The sequence below is a fragment of the Aspergillus welwitschiae genome, assembly GCF_003344945.1.
Source record: "Aspergillus welwitschiae strain CBS 139.54b unplaced genomic scaffold BDQ94scaffold_16, whole genome shotgun sequence".
NCBI lineage: Eukaryota > Fungi > Ascomycota > Eurotiomycetes > Eurotiales > Aspergillaceae > Aspergillus > Aspergillus welwitschiae.
This window is the reverse complement of record NW_020798710.1, coordinates 76,122-96,761: the sequence shown is the minus strand read 5'-3', so window position 1 is coordinate 96,761 and position 20,640 is coordinate 76,122. Positions and strand designations below refer to the sequence as shown.

The 20,640-nt window shown below is 50.5% G+C and overlaps 7 protein-coding genes across 7 annotated transcripts; 2 read left to right on the top strand and 5 right to left on the bottom strand.

Annotated features, from left to right (window-relative positions):
• Positions 1–1,385: 1,385 nt before the first annotated feature.
• On the bottom strand, positions 1,386–2,603 carry BDQ94DRAFT_170338 (Zn(II)2Cys6 transcription factor domain-containing protein; the record flags this gene model as incomplete). The annotated part of the gene is made up of 3 exons (XM_026771471.1): positions 1,386–2,118; positions 2,208–2,305; positions 2,400–2,603. 3 exons carry the CDS (start codon positions 2,601–2,603, stop codon positions 1,386–1,388), a joined length of 1,035 nt encoding a protein of 344 aa, XP_026626188.1.
• Positions 2,604–5,133: 2,530 nt separating this feature from the next.
• BDQ94DRAFT_33240 (uncharacterized protein) lies at positions 5,134–5,724 on the bottom strand. Its single transcript, XM_026775510.1, has one exon. It carries the CDS (start codon positions 5,546–5,548, stop codon positions 5,243–5,245), a length of 306 nt encoding a protein of 101 aa, XP_026626187.1. The 5' UTR covers positions 5,549–5,724; the 3' UTR covers positions 5,134–5,242.
• An 85-nt stretch (positions 5,725–5,809) lies between these two features.
• Positions 5,810–6,207, top strand: BDQ94DRAFT_143712 (uncharacterized protein). The gene is made up of 2 exons (XM_026766302.1): positions 5,810–6,024; positions 6,107–6,207. The coding sequence occupies exons 1-2, from the start codon at positions 5,943–5,945 to the stop codon at positions 6,178–6,180; spliced, it is 156 nt and encodes a 51-aa protein (XP_026626186.1). The 5' UTR covers positions 5,810–5,942; the 3' UTR covers positions 6,181–6,207.
• A 1,270-nt stretch (positions 6,208–7,477) lies between these two features.
• BDQ94DRAFT_170337 (putative gelsolin repeat protein) lies at positions 7,478–14,448 on the bottom strand (the record flags this gene model as incomplete). The annotated part of the gene is made up of 3 exons (XM_026771470.1): positions 7,478–7,727; positions 7,789–14,122; positions 14,286–14,448. The coding sequence occupies 3 exons, from the start codon at positions 14,446–14,448 to the stop codon at positions 7,478–7,480; spliced, it is 6,747 nt and encodes a 2,248-aa protein (XP_026626185.1).
• Positions 14,449–15,207: 759 nt separating this feature from the next.
• Positions 15,208–15,780, bottom strand: BDQ94DRAFT_143705 (uncharacterized protein). The gene has a single exon (XM_026766301.1). It carries the CDS (start codon positions 15,585–15,587, stop codon positions 15,309–15,311), a length of 279 nt encoding a protein of 92 aa, XP_026626184.1. The 5' UTR covers positions 15,588–15,780; the 3' UTR covers positions 15,208–15,308.
• Positions 15,781–16,051: 271 nt separating this feature from the next.
• BDQ94DRAFT_143704 (ADP-ribosylation factor-like protein 2) lies at positions 16,052–17,278 on the bottom strand. Its single transcript, XM_026766300.1, has 6 exons — positions 17,165–17,278; positions 16,992–17,102; positions 16,920–16,936; positions 16,720–16,865; positions 16,562–16,642; positions 16,052–16,460 (listed from the first exon to the last, which is right to left on the bottom strand). The coding sequence occupies exons 1-6, from the start codon at positions 17,221–17,223 to the stop codon at positions 16,329–16,331; spliced, it is 546 nt and encodes a 181-aa protein (XP_026626183.1). The 5' UTR covers positions 17,224–17,278; the 3' UTR covers positions 16,052–16,328.
• Positions 17,279–17,912: 634 nt separating this feature from the next.
• Positions 17,913–20,640, top strand: BDQ94DRAFT_178715 (GNAT family N-acetyltransferase; the record flags this gene model as incomplete). The annotated part of the gene is made up of 3 exons (XM_026773182.1): positions 17,913–18,534; positions 18,657–20,316; positions 20,388–20,640. The coding sequence occupies 3 exons, from the start codon at positions 17,913–17,915 to the stop codon at positions 20,440–20,442; spliced, it is 2,337 nt and encodes a 778-aa protein (XP_026626182.1). The 3' UTR covers positions 20,443–20,640.

Sequence of the window (20,640 nt, the reverse complement as noted above, 5' to 3'; positions counted from 1 at the left end):
GCTACTATATTACGGGAGTTTTTCACCTGCTACATCCAAGGGATCATTGTTGTGATTGTGTCTCATGTGGATGGAGTATTTTCAGTTTTGCATTTGCATTGTTGTTGCTTGTCATCATTATATAACTTACATACCATACCATACCATTTTCGCAATGAAAGCAGGGAAATTTTTCATATTGTCAATATTTAATGTCTTTTATTCTTATCCATTAGGATAGATTTAATTTCTAGTATGTCTTAGTATTTTCGTATTGTTCTTCCCCTTTTTGGTCGTTTCGTGATCATGTTCATTTTGTTTCCCATTTGTAGTGGTAAGTTGGAAGGTAAGTACTCTTGTTTTGATGTAATAAGTAATAGTTTTTATTCAGTCTGATGTTATGTTTCATTTTTACTGGTGTCAATTTATTACTATTAAATCAACTCTTCAACTGCACTGGTGGGGCAATTGCATAACGTGTTTGTGTGGCTTGCATGCTGGCTTGGCTTCTTCTGGGTCTACAGTAGTAGTGGACTAGTCAGCACCCCTCCCTAGTTAACTAGCTAACCAACAATGATGCCCTTGCTTAGTAGTTGCTGACTGACATTAGTAGTAGTAGTAGTAGTAGTAGTAGTTATAGTTATTTGCTGTATGGGTTAGACGAGATGGGGTGCAAAGGGGACTAATTCAATTGAACGTTTGTTCGATTCATTCATGGTACGTGCATGTCTGCGGGACCAAACCCTCTAATCTCGAGGGGTTGTTCTCTGTTCCTATTGATGCATGATACATGGTGTATATGTATGTTGTAGCAAATTGCTCGCTTATTACTTCTTTGTTCTGTTCTGTTCTGGGGATATATGAGAAGAGAAAGAAAAGAAATGTGACCAGAAACGAGAAAGAAGGAAGAAGATAGGGCATGCGAGTAGAGTAGAAAGAGTCGGTGTATCAAGTCTGAGAGAGACTTTGATGGTGGAGTAGGGGCCTGTATAGGGGCCCAGATCTAGTAGTAAAGAACGCATAAGTCGAGGAAGGTCAAGGAACCTAACCCCTCAACGCCTGTGACCTTGCTTGTACATGTCAGTGGATCCTGTCTCGGCTGGCTTGAGCCGAGCAAAACGCCGTGCCGGGTATGATATGATATAGAATAAACATTGCCGAGAGTTTCACAGGTACTCCGTAAAGGGCTATGATAGAGAACAATAAACCGTACGCAGCACGATACAGAGCTAAAGAAAGCAGAAAAGGCGGCCAAGAATGGCTGTCAGCCTGTATAATGTGCATGTACAAGGAATGAGATATGGACGGCGACAGTCAGGCCTGTCCGATGAAAGAAAGTGGGTAGAAAGAAGAGTATGAAAAGGACCGCAGTCACTTGATAGAGATACTAGGATATGTGACCACCCCTATCCACATGTATATGTCCACCCAGATGGAAGAGATGGGTAAACAGGCTGCTCTGCTGGTACATGGAGGTTAAAGTCATTCATCATGACAACAGGGAATCCCGATGCGGATGTGGGCTGGTGCGAGCCTGGCCTGGCTGCCACTCCAGTTTCTAGACGGGTTTTCGTGGGCCCTTCATCACAGCTGGCAGCCATATAGTAATAGAGGGGATGTCCATGGTCGGCCATAGAAGGTACAACTTCCGGGCATTTATCTTCACTCGAGAGGCCATGTGGCTCCAGGTTTGTTCGGGGCAAAGTCATCTGGTGATATCCAGGATGAGAGTAACTATGATATTGTCCCGAGTGAAGGGGCTGGACAGGTTGCAACTCCCATTTCCAAGGCTCTGGCCCCTTGGAGGAAGTAGGAGTGATAGGACTGCAACTACTGGGAGTAGGATCCGGAGGAGTGGCCGGTTCTGGTGAGGGATCCGTCGTAGCACTGCAGTCCGTCGAGGTAGACAGGAACCGCAAATACCGCAGGTCTTCAGTATCCTCCTCGGGCTCCTCTGGATTCTCTTCGGCCTGTTTGATCAATCCGAGACGGTCCAGGATGGCATGAGTTAGAGGCTGACCGTCCGAGAGCTCGACGAGAGGCTCGCCGGGAAATCCTTCCTTGTCAATGCACAGTTTGTATAGCCTTTGGAGCGCCTTGACAACCAGCGAATGGTGGGATTCCAGCATTTCAACGAATCTATTCACACTCACAGAGACCAGTCAGTTTTGTCAGTCCATAAAGGGAGAGCACACTAAGACAATGTAGAGTAGAAATCAGGACCTTACCCTCGAGAGTATACTTTGGTCTGTGTGGCCTTCCGTTCCCGGAACAGACACGGATGATTGTAGGCCGAACAACGATTGCACGGCTGTTTCCCATCACACTAACATGAATGAGCATGGCTGGCCAACGATATAGTGCGCTGAGGCCAGGGTAGAGGTGAAAGATGACAAAGAAGAGCCCAGTACTTCACCAACCTTGGTCTTCTTAACTCTGCAACGATCGCAAGCCTTCAGCACATGCTTGCGTTTGACACGAAAGACGCGCTGGTCATGCTTGTCATCTCCCAGTCCTGCGCGAGACTCAAGTTGCGATAGAGATGATACTGCAGCAAGATTGTAGATGGCGTCTGGGAAGCCTGGGATATGCGATTTGGGTCGCAGTTTAGGCTGCCTCGACATCTTGCAGGGGATTCTCGGTGTGCAGTCAAGATAACAACAGAGAGATGAAAGAAAGGAACCTTTGCGCACACCCACAGAGGGAAGGAACAGAGCAGGAAGAGAGTTGGAGGGGGAAGGAGAAAAGAGGGCAGACGAGGGGGGAGGGGGAGCTCTGATAGTGATATGAGACCTGACTAATGGCTAAGTAGAGAAAAAGGAGGGGGAGGGGTAGGTAGATGAATGGCAGATGCTGGAGCAAAGCAAGCAAGCAAGCAAAGCTAAGCAAGCAGGTGGGGTGCGAGATAATTGCAAGGGGGGGAAGGAAGAGGAGGAGGATGTGGCAGAAGAGGAGGCTGAGAGACCAAGTCTTGTCTTGTCTTTGAGGACTTCAGTTGATATCATTCTAATCATTTTATGCCAGCCTGCATATCGAATGCCCCGCACCTCCCTTGGACCTCCTGCTACCCCACTCAACCCCCCCGAGACGTATAGTATCATCGCCTGAGAAGAAAACGCGCTGGTGACGTGGAAAAAAGCGGCCTGTCACGATATCGACCGGCACCGGTCGCTCGACGTCCTTCAGGCCGTTTTGGCTGTGGCAGCCTAGCAGGTACACCAGGGGTCCCCGCATATCTGGACAGATATGCTTGACAAAAGCCCACACTCTGTTTGTTTGCTGATACAGGTGACCATCCCCCCTCCCCCCGATTTTGCTGGCGCGAGACACGCCAGGCAGTCATGCCTGTCGACGGTCCGAGCCGTCAGAACCAGAGAATGTCCATGGCACCGCTCATCGGCACTAGCCGGGCACAATCCTGGTCATTTGGGCAGCGAAGCGCAGAGTGAGCCTTCAAGCTGACCTTCCTGTGCCATGCCAGTGGTGGCCTTTCCGTATCAAGGTAGAACAGTCAGGTACTCGTCTCGTCGCGTCATAATCTTTTGCGACAGCTTGGTCGCTTCTGTATTCCGTATCTTTCCTATCCTTCGCCCGTCATCCTCTTGGTTTTGGTTTTGTCAGTGCTGCTTGCTGGGTGAGACATGGCCATAGCACAGGAGTACCGGAGCTGTAGACTCAGGCAGAGCTCGGGACCGATGAGGAAAACTTTGATACCACAGTCTGTCTGGCAGGCGCGTATCGAATGATTTGCCAGCTGCCATTGGCACACGGATGACCGGCTCACTAACACTCTGACTACCGCCATGCAATCGACGAGCGCGTGCTTTACACTGAGTTCAGCGTTACGCCAAGGGCGATGAGTCGGCGTTGGCCCAATGGGTGCGGCCTGTCACTTGCTTTTTCCTTTCCAAAATCCAACCTTTTTTTTTTCTCTTCCCCTTTCCTTTTTTCTGTGTTGACTATTTTCCCCTTTCCCGCAGATTTTCGGGCAATCACCTGCACAGGCATGTTCTGCTCAACTAGGCCTAGTAGTAAGCAAAGAACGTGCAGCACACTTAGAAATAATAATAATAATCAAAGGAAATGACCGCGGCAAAGTCGGGTGGCCTCCATCCAGTCAAGAAAAGCCGCATAATGCTTTTTGTTCATCGACAGAGCTAGTTAATCATTCTGAGCTTTGTAAGCGCAGTATTGTAAGTAGACTGTCTAAAACAGGATCTGGGGTCTATGTATCGCTAAGGTCCACTCCCGTCATATCAGCGACACCATTCATGGTGTGTGGCGTTGCTGTCATGTCGAAAATGATAGCGGCACGATAATGAGCCCTGTCAAGAGATCACCTGAAAATAAATAATAATAAAGATATGGGAAGACAGGGATGCCAATCTATCGAATGGATGCCCCGCCAAGGTCACTGGTAGGATGCGTGCAATGGCATTGTTGGTGACAGAAGTGTAATAAACATTGAGTAAGCGTCAGCGCATCAGGCTGCAGTTGACTTGCAAGGTGCAGAGGGGTTGCACGGCGTGCGCTTATTGCATCTCTGCACGAGCCGAGTCCGTCAAAAAGGGAGAAAAAAAACGAGTATCCGTGCATGTTGACCTGTATCGAAAGCGTAACTGGAGTCCAGCCACGAAAAGGGAGCCGGGAAAAAATAAAAACATGGCATGGACATGGATAATCGAATTACATTTGATTAAAAATGATGCCTCCATCCTATTTTTCCTGCAATATCTCTGACTGTTGTCACATTCGGGCCACACAATGTGTCATGGAGTCGACTCGAGAGACTTGATACGAGATCAGGCAAGCCCGGGCCACAGGGGATCCGATAACACCCTCAAGTCTTTAGCAGGACCGCTAAGAGCAGGGCAGGATTGTTGTGATTTCCCCTCTTTCACCCGCTTTGAACTGAGGGGTCCGAGGATCCTGCGTGAGTGCAAGTCAAACCGCACGGGCGACTTGCAGGGAAAAAGGTCCGCTCACCTGCAGGGCCTTGGACCTGAACGGAGGGGTTGGTTGATGGTTCAGTGGTGGTGGTGTTGATTGAATTCTCACCGTCTGCTTAACCTCGTCCCCTCCAATTTGCCCTACTGAAAATAAACTTCCGTCAAAAAATGTTGAATCCTTACATCAGGAACGTATTGGGGAGACTGTGGCGCAGGCAAGGCGCGGGGCATTCGGAATAGGTCATTTTTGACAGTCACCCCTGCTGAAGGTTAATCTCAACTTGCGAGCATCCCGTCGATCAGCCTGGGCATCGCTAAGGATTCAGGCAGAAAACATCAGACAAAAGGATAGGATATTGTAAAAAGTCATGAAATGGACCGAAGACGGAAGGATAGAGAGAGAAACCGGGATTGGAAGACGAGGAGTGCTGATGGAACGAAGCACGACAAGCAGCAGCCGAACCAGAAGTGGATGGATTGGAGGAAGACTGACTGACGGATTGATGCCCGGCCTGCCAAATGGAGCCAATCACGGCAACGTGACTTTTCTTCTTTACTGTATCCCTTCTCCCCGTCCACAATGACTTTCCAGTGCGACTAGTTCGCTTGTTGTGCTTCATTCCTTCTCCGCCTTCCTTGGTTGTTATCGTTATTGTTGTTGTTATGACTATGGTATCGTTGTGCTATCGCTTTTGTCCTTCGCCAGAAATCGTCTCCCATCCCGATGCACAGCGTCATGGTCCCATGACGATCCTCCTGATGACTGACACACCGACAACAACAGAGACACTCACACCGAAAAAAAAAAAAGAGACTCATAGCTTTGACTGGGAGGCAAAACAGAGAGAGAAATTGATAGAGCGCGCAACACGAACCGGTAAGAACTTCGCATCAAGTCTATACATCCCAAATCTCTGCCGCGTGCCCAGGCATCCTGGTATCACCTGCATTGCATGACATAACCTAGCATGATCTCTGTTTACATTTCCAATTCACGGGAAAACGGCCAAGCCAATGGACGATCAAAGAAGGCAATCCTTGGTTTCTCTAAACCTGAATGAGCGGCAGGGATTCAGCCCTTCCCATATGGCAAAGAGTGAGTGAAGCCCGGGCGATTGTGGTTGGTCTACACCGCAGTACAGTAGTGCTGATGCTGGAATATCTGTGGTTCGGGACAGGCAACCCTCTCGGCCCCGAAGAGCATCGCGCAGATGCTGAATTGTCAGACTACTCAATGGGTAATAGTACATAATCGCGCCGACGGGTGAATGCGCGGACACGCTTGTTTTCCCACTCGTGGCTGCCACGAAAGCCAGGGCTATTTCCTTTCCTTTCCTTTTCTTTTCTTTTCTTTCATCATTCCTTTTCCACCGAGAGGTTTCCGTGGCGATACCAGTTATGTAGTATCCCGGCCAACTTTGGCTACCAGATTTGTCTCTGAGAGCCGCTTCTGCGCCTCCTCGGAAGAGTTTGGCCAACCTAGAGGCAACAAACCTGAGGATATGCATCGTGTCCACATCTGCAGATCAAGAAAACGAAAGCACCCGCGGACGTCGACCGATGCTCGATACGGAGTGCCATAACTCCGAGACCCGTGACCAAGGGACAAATATGCGAAAACCGGAGTGATCTGGAGTCAAATCGCTACTACTCGTCAGAAGCCAGCTGAAGTCCCGGAATAAGCAAACAGAGGCGGCTAATCACAAAAAGATCTCATACAAAATGTTCTCAACGAGCAAGTAGACAGGTCAGGTATGGACACGAAGATCGATGTTACTCTTTCTGTGCAGTGAGACGGAAAGGGGGAAGGGAATAAAACAGAGACGCAAATTAGAGAATTGTGACTGGGGCAATAAAGTAGTATACATTTACTATTTGATAGTTACTTGAACCATGGGTCAGCCAATAGAAATCCTCGAATTGCTTTGTTCCAGCTGACCACCTGCAAAGTAGAAAGTGTCGGTCAAGATTTATTGACGGTTCATGCCAAACCTCCTTACTATGATTCTCTTTTTCCCTCATATCAAGTATGCCAGTAATTCATAACATTACCAATTCACAAGGGAGGACTATGAAAAAGGAAACGAAAAAAAGACGGGAGGCCAGACTGAACGATGGTTGGCGGCGCGTCCCGGCATCGGATCTCACCTCATATCATGGGTTGTGGAGTAGAAGTCTTTCTATATTGAAGAGATATGTATCGTACACAGAATCAGCGCCAATATCTTCATCGAAGCGAAGTACGAAAAGAAAAGTAAGTGAACAGCAACCGTAACTCCCAGCACAGCCATGTAGATATGCACAAAATGACTGCCACATACACACCCCGCCATGTAGGCTCCTAGGAATTTAAAAGCAATGTTTCCACTTTCCCATCCCATGCCATCTCAGTCCCCAATTCTGTACAGATAGACCCAGCCAAGCTAGTATATGTACGTGTAAAACCCCGCGAGATCGCTATGCACAGCTAGAAACCAGAAGAAAAAAAAGTATACCACAACGAGAGAGGACACCTCCCAGAAAGAATGAAAAGCCGAGAGAAAGGAGGATTAAGCGGACCGAATCGCTTCGATAGCCGCATTAAGGGGGAACACCTGGGGGAGACGTTGCGAAGGATAGCCCGGGATCCACTTCCGGAACGCAGTGCTGCAAGACTCTGGAACTCCTCCAAGAGCGACGAAACTCTTCGGAATGAAGGGTCGGTCTTGAAGTGATGCAGTGAGAATTCCATATTCGTGCGCGAGGACTACAGCAGATGCGAACTCGGCGGGCCGGTTGGAAGCTTGGTCGCCCACGATCCTAATCAGGGAAAAGAATGTTAGCAGTTGGTCGGCAAGCACCAAAAAGAAGGGACACATACACGTAGATCTCGAAAAAGGTGTCAAGAACATAGACACCCTTAGCAGTAATGTCCCTGAGGCAGAAAGGCTCGATTTCCTGGACAGTGTCATTGGGCCGGATAACCGGAGAAGGCGAGCCTGAGCGACGCAGCCAGAACCCTGAACGCTGGCCGAGCTCGTGGTCGATACGGAAAAGCCGCGAGCGATATCGCTCGTGGTTGGGTTTTACACGCCAGTAGTCGGTGCTGGTATCGCCTGTATCTCGCTCCCAATGGGGAAAGACTTCGAAGAAGCTCTCTGGTTCCTCACCCTCAGCCACTTCCTCAAACTCGCCGGTTAGCCCAAGGTCCATGCCAATCAGGCGCGCAGCACCAATCTCTTCGGCGGAGCTGCCCTTGCCCTTCCAGAGGAAGAGCTTGCCAAACATCGCAGAGATCACAAAGGGGTAGCCGGAGCTTAGATTGCTGGGCGAGAAGCTGACTTCATCGAACACCATCTGACCCAGATGCCTGCGCCCGCAGAGCATGAAGATGGCGGAGGAGCTGGAGCGAGAACTCAAACCGCGACGAGTAATGAGAATGCCCCCAAGAGCTTGAATGAACCGAGCGGGTTCCTTGCCTTGCTTGATGATCTCCAGCTTGGACCCATTATCCTTGGCGACTTTACGAGAGAAAGCCTGGGCATCATCGACTGCCGAGTCGGGGACATCATCACCACACCAGAGGTGCACTTCGGAGCGTACAGTGCCATCGGCCTCGAAAAGATGTACGCACAGGTACATGCTTCCTTCATACAGGATATATTCCTGATTAACAGGAAGATCCTGCTTCTTCCCATCTCCCGTAATCTCCCACAACTGTCTCTTCAGAGTCCTGATCTTGGCATTGTCACTCTTATCAGCCAGCATCAGCTGCGTATCAATGTTGACACGGTCGCTAGATTTTGGGAAGGTCTTGAAGAAATCAGAGATAGCTTCCCATGATTCATCGGCCTGAGGTACAAGAGATGTTGAAGATCTCGAGGAGAAGCGGTCAACAGAGGCCCTGGACCCCTTAGGAGGAACAGGGGGAGAAGGCAAGGCTTTATCCCGTGGCGACGAGTTGCGTGAGCCTATGGTGGAAAAAAGCGAGGACGCGGACCTCTGCTGTGCTGGATGAGTATAACTCTGGTTATCCCTGAAGCTTCCCCTCAAAGGCGAAGGAGAAGGTGATGAGAAGTGAGTCGGCGAGCCCCGTGTCTGGTTAGAGACAGGTGTTGCTGGCAGTGGAGCTGTTTTGGGTGGCAGAGGAGGCTTCGCCGAGAGTGAGCTTCGTATGCTCTTAAAGTATGCGCTGGCGTTCTCTCGAATATTGGTAGCAGTCTGATCTAACACCGTTGAAGGTTTAGGGCTCGCGTCGTCGGGCTTCTGCGGTGTCTCTCTCTCTATTAAACGAGGGATGCTCCTCTTGAATTCAGTTGGCTTGCTTGTTGCTGGCGTGTCATATTGGCTCGGGCTCTCTTGCGGTTCGTCATGGGATTTGACTTCAGTATTAGGAAGGGGCCAGCCGCTGGAGACTCCCGCAGGACTGCCAATGGGTGAGATGTGTGCTTCTGACCTCTGTGCATCCAAAGTAGATGCTGGAGATTTCGGGATCGCCTCATTTACTTCTGACGTAGCATTTGGAAGCTCGAACTCTGCATCCAATGATGGAGACTTCACAGTACCAATATTGTCGACCGAGGTTAGACGCGCAGGTGCTGGCTCGTGTGCATCCGAAAGCTCTGATGGAGAATTCGGTACTGCATCACCTGCCTCAGGAGCTGGACTCTTGGTTTTCGGTTCTTCCGCTTTGGGCGCAGAGGGACTCAGAACACCATTCTTCTCTCCTGGGTCAGAAAACATGGGCTCGGGAACGTGCGCATTCAAAGAGGCAGATGGGTGCTCATCCACCTCAAATATTGACGATGAAGGCCTTTTCTCGTCCTCGCTGGCCGGCATCTCCCGTGCCTCAGAAGTCTCGTAGTGAACCGGGCTTGTAGCTTCAGTTTCCTCAATATCCATATGGACCGGTGGCGGTGGTACATAAGTTTTCCTTTCCAAGATCGGGCTTGTGGCTTCAAGTGTTGTCTCTTCCGCCTGTTCTGACAGTCCTGGGGCGTTAGAGCTCTCGAGAGCTAGGTTTGTAGTCTCAAATTTCTCGCCATCCGCAGAAGCTAAAGGCTCGGGCTTAGGGATGCTCCCTTCTCGGACTGGGATCACAGGCTTGGCCTCTTCATCTTCCAAAAGAGTCGAGAGATCTGGCGCCCCATTGGCTTTTTCTTGGATCGGGCTCGTAGGACCAGGAGCAGTCATACCCGCAGGTGCACTGAGCACCGGTGCAACGTGAGCTTCATTCTGGACTGGGCCCACAAGTTCTGGTTCATCTTTACCAGAAAGCGCCGAGGCAACCGGTGCACCGTTGATATCCTCCAGGATTGGGCTTGCAGGTTCAGGTGCCTTCCTACTCATAAGTGCTGGGGGCACTAATACATCATCGGACTCCTCGTGGATTGGGAAGGCAGGGGTGGCTTCTTCCTTAACCAGGGGCTCCGAGAGCTTTGGCGCAACACTGATTTCGTGGATCGGGCTCACGGGTTCAGGTGCATCGTGGACTTCTTTTTGGAGTGGGGTCGTAGGCTCAGAAAGGTCTTTCTCAACGGATGTTGAAACCACCGGTACATCGTTTGTTTCCTCTTGGATTGGAGTCGCGGGCTCAGGTTCATTCTTATCCACCGGTGCATCGTGGACTACTTCCCGGAATGGGCTTGCAGGCTCAAGTTCGTCTTTATCAATAGGCGCTGAGACCACCGGTATATCGTTTATTTCCACTCGGATAGGGCTTGCGGGCTCAGTTTCATTTTTATCCGTTGGTGCTGAGGGCACTAGAGCATCGTGGACTTCTGTCCCGAGTGGGCTCGCGGGCTCAAATTCATCCTTATCCATAGGCGCTGAAACCACGGGTGCATCGTTCACCTCCTCTTTGGCTGGGCTAGTAGGTTCAGGTCCCTCAATCATGGGTGCTGAGAGCACTGGCGCATCGTGGACTTCTTCCTGGAATTGGCTCATAGGCTCGAATTCGTCGTTGTGAATAGGCGCTGAAACCTCGGTTGCATAGTTCATTCCTTCTTTGACTGGGCTAGCTGGTTCGGGTTCCTCAATCATGGGTGCCGACGGCTCTGGGGTATTAGTATTCTCCTTATGCAGTGGGCTCAGGGGCTCATGCTCTGGCTGTCCCACAGTTCCCGGAAGCTCTGGTGCATGCGTGATAGCCTCCTGGACTGGACTCGCAGGTTCGGGGTTCTTTTCTTCCATGTATGTCAATGGCTCTAGAGCATCTGCCGTCTTCGTGTACAATGGCATGTCTTCGGCTTCTTCTACATCCACATGTGCTGGCATATCCGGAGCATCACTTTCCTCCTCCGTCTCCGAGTACATCGATTCTGGTCTCTGTGCATCCAAAGGTGTTGGCGGAGACTCTGGTACATGATTGCTTTCATCAAAGAGTGAGTTCGTACCTTCCGGTGTAGTACCCTGGGGCAGGCGTCTCTTTGGCCCTCTAGCTCGACCCTTGGTCAAATGAGTGAGTGCGGCAGCTTGAGAACTTTCCACTCTCGAGCTGCTTTCCCCAGCACTGTTGAAAGAAGGACCTTTCATCGACCTGTTAATCGGTGCGGGCGGGCCACGGGACAAAAGGCCCGCTAAGGCAGGATTTAATCGGCCTGCGAGTTTACTTTTAGCAGCAGGACCCTCAGTCTCAGCAGGTGCACTTGTAGCCTGCATCAAATCCCCCGGTGGCAGAGAACGCACCGGATTGATGCCCTCCTCCTTTACCTCTTCGGCGTTCACCTCTGCCCCGTCCGTCTTCTCCTGTTCGCATCCTCTCTCTTTTTCCGGCAGTTTCGGTTCAGCCGCCTCCTCGGCATTATCATCAGCGCCGGGCTTGGGTGGTTCTGGGGCGATTGGCGAATCCTGAAACTTTTCAAGAGACTCGCCGCCGGCAGGGGACAGTGGCGATGCAACCTGGAAGCCATGCGTGCTTCTTGGTGTGCCCGGCTCTCTAGGCGAGAGCGGCGAAAGCGGCGACGAAGAATCGGCTGCTGAAAGATTGCTTTTGATACTGCTGGACTTGGTCAAATTGTTCCGCATTGCAATCGCTTCAGGTACAAATTTGCCGGGAGCATCCTTCTCCCCCGCAGTATTACGTCTCAGCGAACCCCCACTGGCTTTGATTGCTTCTTTCTGCTTCAAAATGCTGTCTTTCAATTCATCCACTTTCTGCGACTTTTTTGGTCCGCCCGAGGAGTTCAGAGCTGCCTTGCCTTTGAGAATATTCTCTTTCAACTCGTCCGGCGGCACGTGCTTCGAGGACTCTGCTTTCTTCAGCCTTCCGAAGACATTCTTGAATTCTGGTTCCTCCCTGGGTGACTCATCCTTGACCACTTCCCTCCGTCGAAGGTTGGCTCTGAAATCTATTACAGGAGACAGAGGCTTGGGCCTATTCAACAGCGGATCACGAGGGGATGCCAGGGGCGCATCGATAGTGGTCTTGGTTATCGGGCTCAGATTAGACGGTGTACGCTTGTGTTTCGTAGCTTCATCTTCTGTTTTCTCCGGTTCCGCCTCTGTTTTGGTAGGCGACTCCTCTTTCGAAGGAGAGGTCTCTTCGGTCTTCTCTGCAGGTGGTAAATAGCTATCCTGAGTATCCGCGCTTTGTGTGGTGGTTTCGGGTTCTGCTTCTTTCGTCTTCCCTGAATCGTGATTGGAAAATATGTCGGGGATGCCGGTGATACTGGAGGTCTTTGAGTGACCACCAGGAGCAGTAGTCCGCATAAGACCCACGGGTGTGACCTCCTTGAAGCTTGCGGTTCGACCCAAGTCAACGCTACCTTTTGATTGCCGGTCTTTGACCCAGGAAGCCTGTTGGGAGGGCTGTCGCTTATGCCTGGGTGATTCGTCGCGGTTCAAAGCACTTTCGAGCCAGGAAGCTTTGGTTGGGCTCCATCTCTTGGGGTCCATAGTTCTCGAAACTGACGGGCTTGATGGTGGTAACGAGCTGGAGTCCGTGCTTTTCTCAACGGAGCTAGTAGACCGTGTGTGCAGGCTGAGTGAGGGTCTACGGTCCCCTTCATCTAGCCGCGCACCATTGCTGCCAGGAACGGGAGGTGTAGCCGGTCGTTCGCCATCTTTGACCGGATGGACGACAGTCGCTTCGCTATGGCTAGACCCAGGTCTGTGGCTAGAACCGGGTCTATGGCTGGAACCGGGTCTATGGCTAGAGGTTGGCCGCGAGGGCGAGAGACTTGGGCCGTCTCTGCTCATTCTATATGAAGGCGCAGTGGAGAAAACATCATTGCCGGAAGGAGCAGCGAAGCTATTGCGGTTGCTAGAAACCGAATTGCCTCGACTAAGCCCCGACGGCAGCTGAGCGCTCCAGCGTTTTGACACGCTGTCTGATCGCTTCATCATAGCGCTTTGCACAAATCCACCGAGCCCCTTGGTAGGAGATGTAGAACGCTCGGGAGACAAACGCCTAGGCGAGGGGGGTGATGTGATTTGGTCATCTGCGCCGTCCTCCGTCTTTCGCGGCTCGAGTTTCTGTGCGCTCGTCAAAGGCAAAGGAGAGCCAAGCCCAGTGGCCGTCGACACAGAAGATATGCTCGAATACCGATTGCCCAAACTACTTTCTGCAAACGTTGAACTTGCTCTTGACGGGGACCGTGATCGCTCTTCTACGATCTCGTGATTTTCTGCTTCCTTCGCCGACTCTGTAGTGTGCTCTTGATTTGCTTCCAACTCCTTGGCGCCAGTATCAGGGTGCAGAGGGTGCAGTGAGTCCTCCTCTACCTGCTTTGCGCGGGTCGGAGAAGGGCTCCCTCCCTCTGTGTGGCGAGACCACGGTACGTCTTTGAACGAGGGGGAGGACGCGAATGGGCTCCTAGATACCCCATGATCGTCATTAGACGTTGTGGACATGGCTCTGAAACGGCTCTCACGGGAGGGCGACGCGGAGAAGAAAGCCCTGTTGCTATCCCGAGACGTAGGCCTTTGTTGCCAGGAGAGAGTGCCGGCTCTGCTCCGGAAAGGTGAGATAGGTCTGGAAGCAGTTTCCCCATCGTTTGCCGTCAAAGTAGACCCCCTCCGACCATTGTCTGTAGATATCGATGCGTCATCTCGAACCGAATCAGCCCCGTTGCCAGTGTCATGCCCGGGCGTATGAGGGGTAGGTTCGAGGTGTTCTGGAGGGTCAATCGCTCGCTGGCTGAAAGAAGACATGCTCAACCGAGCGGGATCTAATATTGGTGAATCTTTCGTGGGGGAAATCGACCGTGCCCGCTCTGTATTGGATCCCAAGAAAACGGACACAGTCAGCATTCCTGAAGATGACAGATTTGGAAAAGGACCAGCCAACCGCCAGCCAACCGTGAGTCCTGGCGACTGGAAATTCACTTTAAAAGGGGGTCCGCCGGGGAATAAAAAAAAGCAAGGGAAATCAAATACCAGCTCTCCTAGCCTGCCTTTCCTTCCGACCCTGCAGAATTTCCTCCTCCAACTTCTTTGTGCGTTCCTCGTCCTCTTTATCGCGCTTCTCTCCTAATTCGCGGATGCGCAAAAGGAAGTCGTTGACATCCTCAGTGCCATCCGCGTCGGTTGTGGACGACATGGCCAGCTTGGCACTTTCTCAAGGAGCCCAAAAATTGGGTAAAGAAGGGAAAAAAAGAGGGAACAAAGCAGAAATGGCAAGTCAGAAAAAGTAATGATGCCCTTTCAAACCGAATAAACACCGACAAAAATCCCCCAGGAACGGTGGGGTGTGGCAAGAGGCACCAGACTGAAGAGGGGAGGGGGGGGGGGAAGGGGAAGAGAGGGGGAATGATTTGGTTGCTTGTGAACCAGAGATGTTGAAGTAATCAGGAAGAGTGGAGGGAGTGTCACGGTTAGCGGTGGTGGTGGTGATTGAGCGACACTCTGGCTCTTGCCCGCTTGAGAGACTTTTGTGACTGATTTGTGCCGGGTCTGAGCCTCAGGAAGGGATAATCGTGTGCCTCCAGCTCATGTCGTTGCTGTTGCTGTTGCTGTTGTTGTCGTTGTCGGGTTTACTCCACCTTTCACCCTGGGCGATCCAGTGTGAAGGAATGGCAGCGAGAGCCGGGCAGCGTCTTTCTCGTTTCTAGTGGTGGATCCGTATCGATGGCCAGCTGAGCGCCGTGAAGGCAAGAATAGTAATGCTCTTCCATCGTCAAATAAAATCCGGCGAAGGCACGCACATCAGCTGCCGCCCCACTGCCGGAAGCCCAGAGGAAATTAGGATGAGGCGCCCGACCGGATTGACACTGCGCATCTCTCTCGCTCTGCGGCTGTGAGCTGATCCCCTTGAGTTTCTCCCACCCGGCACTACTAGGCGAGATCAAACCCAGTCCTGAATGGGTTGATCGTGTCGCAAATCCCGAACAAAGAGGGGTTTCCTCTCTGATTTCCCAAAAGCTTCATCATCCATTGGAGAGGGGATGTTTTGAAGTTTCTCTACAAGGAGAACTGTTTACTTTCCGGGTCCGGCTTTTGCGGTGGAGTCAAACTCAACCTTCTCTGCCGCCCCGCGATCGGATACGCAATCAATTTTTTTTCTGGCTGACGGCCTGCTTTCCAGTTTCCTCCTACTCGGGCAGCATTACGATCCTTGGGAACCTCGGTTGGGTCAAACTCGGCACACAAAGCTTGGTTAACCTGGTGTGGAATCCACGGATGGCCTTGAAGGGAAGGGGGAAGAAGGTGGAGATACGAAGATAACCGGGAGCTTCCCATCAACCACACAGCATTTAGTCGGGTCTGACGACATTAAGTCCCCTTCAACCCGGCGCAGGACTAGTAGTACGTATCGTGAGACACATTGGCGGCAATCCTTGCTGAAACCTCGTGGTTGACGTAAATTACGAAGCGAGGCGCTCCCTAGTGGGAACTGGGAACACCGTTGCCTTTACCATGTTCGACAAGGGCCATCATAGTGTAGTTCGTGGACCCTGAAGGCGATTTGTCTGATCGCCGTTCCGATACCCGACCAGGCACTACTAGTAGCAATTGAGACAGGGGCTCTGCTAGTGGTGCTTTGTAGTAGTCGACAGTCAAAATGAGTGTAGCCAGCATGGATGCTTGTCCCCTGAGGTCCAACTGGTCTTAAGTTGTAGAGAGTAGATCAGAGTTACATGTTTTTCAATGATTACTACTACTAGTATATAGTAAGTATGAATCCATTGCTGACGAGCTGAAATCCACAATTGTAAAATGCACTGTTATTACCTGGTTGATTTTTCCGTGAAGAATATATAAATAGTGCCGAAGAGCTGGTGCAAAATCCATCACCATTGATTTCGTTCCACCAACGAACTTCATCGTAAGATCGCATCATGCCATAAGAGCCAAACAATATGGCATCTGCTATCATTGAAATACCATAAGTACGAAAATATGAATAGAAAAAGGGAAACAAATAGCATATCGTGGTCATTAAAGGGTGTCAAAAGCAAGCCATAGACACTTCCACAGCACTCAATAAAGGAAAAGCCTATCTTTGGCGTCTTGTACAACCCATTCTAGCCCTTCATGCAGGTTCTTTCCTGTCATCGCACTGCAGGGTAATATCGTCCATTTATGTGTTTTGATAGAATCCAAGCCAAGCCGCTGTGGACAAGAACATCAGTCAATATCCGCTGAAAGACATGGCATGAGGAGCCAAAAGCGAGAACCTATAGTTCAAAGTAAGATGAAGGGCAGGGACTTACTTCTCGAACTTCATTCTCATTCATACATCCCTCAACTTCGCTCTTATTCAAGAAAATTAAAAGACTTGCTCCCATTAAACGCTGCGTGACGGTTAGCCCGTGGCTGGCAAAACTCTTCCTGGGCGGGCGCAGCGGTGCCGGCGGGGATGGCAACAAACCTCTTCCAGAAGGAGACCGGCGAGCTCATCTCTACAATCATCCACTCTGAGACGATCGGTCGCATCGACGACCCAAATCAATGTATCAGTCTTCTCAAAGTAGTTTTTCCAATAAGATCTGAGGGTCTTTTGGCCTCCAACGTCCCCTGATGGCAAGTGGTTAGTGGAGTCTGGGCGCTATCACTGGTCGACATCCTTACATATATTGAGTCTATATCTGCATAGAAGTCAGCGAGTGATTCTTGCAGATTATCAAATTCAAATAATAATACCCTTGAAAATCTATTGTCTTGATGATAAAACCCAATGTCGGGCTGACAGTAGTGACATCTTCGTTCATAATCTGCTTAACGATGGTGGTCTTCCCGGCATTGTCCAGACCTCTGTCGCCATGGCTATTAGTGAATCACTTCGTAAATTGTATGTATCACAGGGTAAAACTTACAGCATCAGGATTCGCATCTCCTTATCCTTCAGCCGGGCTTTTCTCAAAATGGATAACATCTTCACTGGTCTCTTAGTGATGTTGCAGTTTGTAGTTGGGGTAATTGAAGGGGAGAGAAAGATTGGACAGACGGGGAGCTCGATATAGATCCCGCTCACTGTCTGGCAAATCTACTACACCTCCTTCACATCACAGTGGGACATCATAGGCCATGTGTCCCATGAACAACCAATAACAACCCTAATGTAGTCCTGCAATTCTCTGCAATAGTATTTCCAGTCCTGACTCTTTCACTTCCTCACTTTCACAACAAGAACAACAAATGTGATTATAGCCCTTACGAAATATCAAGTAATTGGAATAGCAATGTATTTTCTTCACGCAGACATAACAGGCAGCCACTTAATTCCAGCTCTATCAGAATTCACCATATGCGCATAGCGTGACATCAAAGAGGTATCAAGTCGTTAAATAGTGCGCACATCCCATGCTCTCCAGTATGTTCCTGTCCACAGCGGGGCAAAAACCTCCTCATTCTCATGCGTGTTGTCACATAACGACAGAAGCCATATGAGAGATTAGGAAACAGAATATCTTGTTCAATTAGATAGAATTCTGTGATTCAGTCTTTTCAGAGGCCCCTATCAGCAGTGAGTACAATCAATGTCAAGTAGGACCCTCCTTGCCTAACATGAATAACCTTGGGAGAGATGATGTGTGAGTGATACTAACCTACCTCACTGTAGAAATGTCACGAGAGAATAACTATGACTATGACAGCCCAGACTTATGGGCACGTATCAAAGGGACACGTGATAGTGTATCAAGCGCCTCGATTTCCAACAAATACCGGTCTCCTGGATACCGGCCTTCGCCACGACGATGTGCCGAGAATAACAAGACCGCTTCACCTCAGCGCAATTTAGTGAGTCCGAGTCAGGTTAATAAGATGCAAGCAACTGTTGTGAGAGCGACAAATATCAGTACAGTCACCTGTAAGCCGCACAAGGCAATCGCTACGGCGATTCCCAAGTGCTTTAAAGCACCAGAGCCGGTCGTGGCCACCAGCCGATTGCCTTTAAATGAAAGCAAACCCCCCTCACACCCCTCAAGCTCTTCCAAAATCACCGTCAAGTTACCTGTGCCACTGAGTGGATTGCGTGACACTTCTCACATTTCAGTTTCCCGATCTTCACCATCTCCCTACATCCCTCCACACATAAGAAACCATCAGTATCAGAATCCCGACCAGCGCATCCTCCCTAGAAACAAAGGAGGTCTAGGGACTGAGCAGAGAAACCGGCGAGGTACCGCACATACTTTCCACACTCCTCTCATCTCACACGTCTCCAAAGCACCTGAGAGGCCAGGTCAGTTAAGATTCACTCGAAATACTTCGTCTGGCTTGCCGCATAAGCTTGCTCTATCTGGTAAACGATAAATATCGCTCCCTCTGTCTTGCCATGGAATGTGCTGACTGACACCTGAGAAGTTAATAAGGGAAAAATGTCATCCGGCGGTGACTCAGACTACGTCGTCCTGCGCAATCCCAGAGCTGAAACACTGCAGCCCAAGGTGCAGGATGCTTCAGGACAGACTGGACTAGAGGCCGGTGGTGATACCCCTCCTGGAGGCAGTATTCAACAGCCAGCGGGCGAACCTCCCGGGGAGAAGCAGCCTACTACCCGTGCTGAGCTGCGAGCAGAGATTAGAAGATTACAAAAGGAGGAACTTGCCAAGATCTATCAGAATCTATGCAAGGAGGAGGTCGAAACCGCAGATGATGAAGTAGTAGCAAAATGTCGGGACGGCCCAGGGGTGGATCCAAAGTCGGAAGTCTATCAGGAGATCGAGAAAAATCGATGCGTGCGTCCTATGGAAGAAGTCGACTTGAACGTCGAGGCTCTCTCTATGGTCAATGACTCGGATAAGGAACCAGAGGATGACCGCCTCGATAACCTCGAGGAGCTTAAATTCAGCTTCGACAGCCTTCTTAAGGCCCCACAGTGGGACGCATACGAAAAACAGTCTCTCAATTACCCTCAAGTGATTAATAACCAAGTGACCCTCTCACCTGAGCCGTCCGAGGCGCAGGCCACCCTTCGAGCTAAGACCCAGAAGTTCGGAGTTCATCCTTATGCCTCTCGAGGTGCACCTCCCACTTTCCCGCCCAGCGCATATCAGAAATGGCGGAAGTACGACCACTTGTGTGATTGGTGGTGGGCTCCTCCTATGCTTCCCTTTTACGACTCATGGCTTCAAAAGTTCCGTTCTTGGCTCGACGAGACAATTGAGAATGCCTGCTACGCAGATATATACCACAAGGGCTTCTTTGATGGCACTGCCCATCCGGATGGTGTTAGAACCTTTCTCATCCCGAATCTGCCGAAGGCCACCACAATCCTCAATCCAAATGATGAGCTAGGTCATCGACACAGGCACGAGACGGCGGCAGGTCTCAGCTACAACTTGGTCATGCACAAAAAAGTCGATGCAGAGCTCGAAGAGCAAAAACTCGCCTTATCGCGCCGCATGCAACTGGAATGCATGGCCACCATGCCGCCAAACCCCAACACGCCTAGGGCGAACATCTATCTCAGACCTGCACATGTGGGAGACGCCAATCAGCTTCTCCCCATCTACAACTGGTACGCCCAAAACTCCTTCGTGAGCGTTGATATTGGAACCGTGCAGCCAGACGACGTCAGGGAGCGTATCCAAACCGCCAGAGATGCCCGTCTTCCCTTCATTGTTGCCGTGGAGCGCGGTTCTGGCCACCAGAGAGAGACCATCTTCGGCTACGCCACTGCTAAAGACTACACCGGTTGGGAAACCAGTGGTAGATATACCGCAGAATTGGAATTGTTCGTCATCCCAGAGCAGCAGCGCAAAGGCATTGGAAATTGTCTTATGGACAAGATCTTGCAGGTATGTGATGGGAACCACAGAACTAAGGGTGGTTACGATTTCAACCACACTGGTCTCAGTGGCTACGGCTTGGGAGGCCATCGCGAGTTTGCTCGACTGATCTTTAAATTCACCTACATCCCGGAAGAACGTCAGTCAAAGAGCTGGGTCCGAGATTGGTTGGCGAAGAACAACTTCGAGTTGCAGGGACGTTTGTGCGGAGTCCGCGCTAAGAACGAGAGACTGTAAGTGCTTATCCTGCTGCACTATAATGATGATAATGTTAAACATTCAAATTGACTAACAACTATTCTAGTCTCGACGTTGCTTACTTTGTCCACAACAACATCTTCGCTCTCCCATATCGGTAGTTTGATCCGGACTAGCTTGCATGGCGTATCTCGCCCCCAGCCTTGAGAATGATCCATTCTCATGGACAGCGACAACCGAGAAACTCCAAGCAAGGCTTTTTCTCTCTGTCTTTCTTGGCAGGCTTCTGCTACAGCAAGAAGCTGGCTGACTGACTGGGAGACAGTGATGAGACTATTGGACATTGGAGTAGTAGTCCG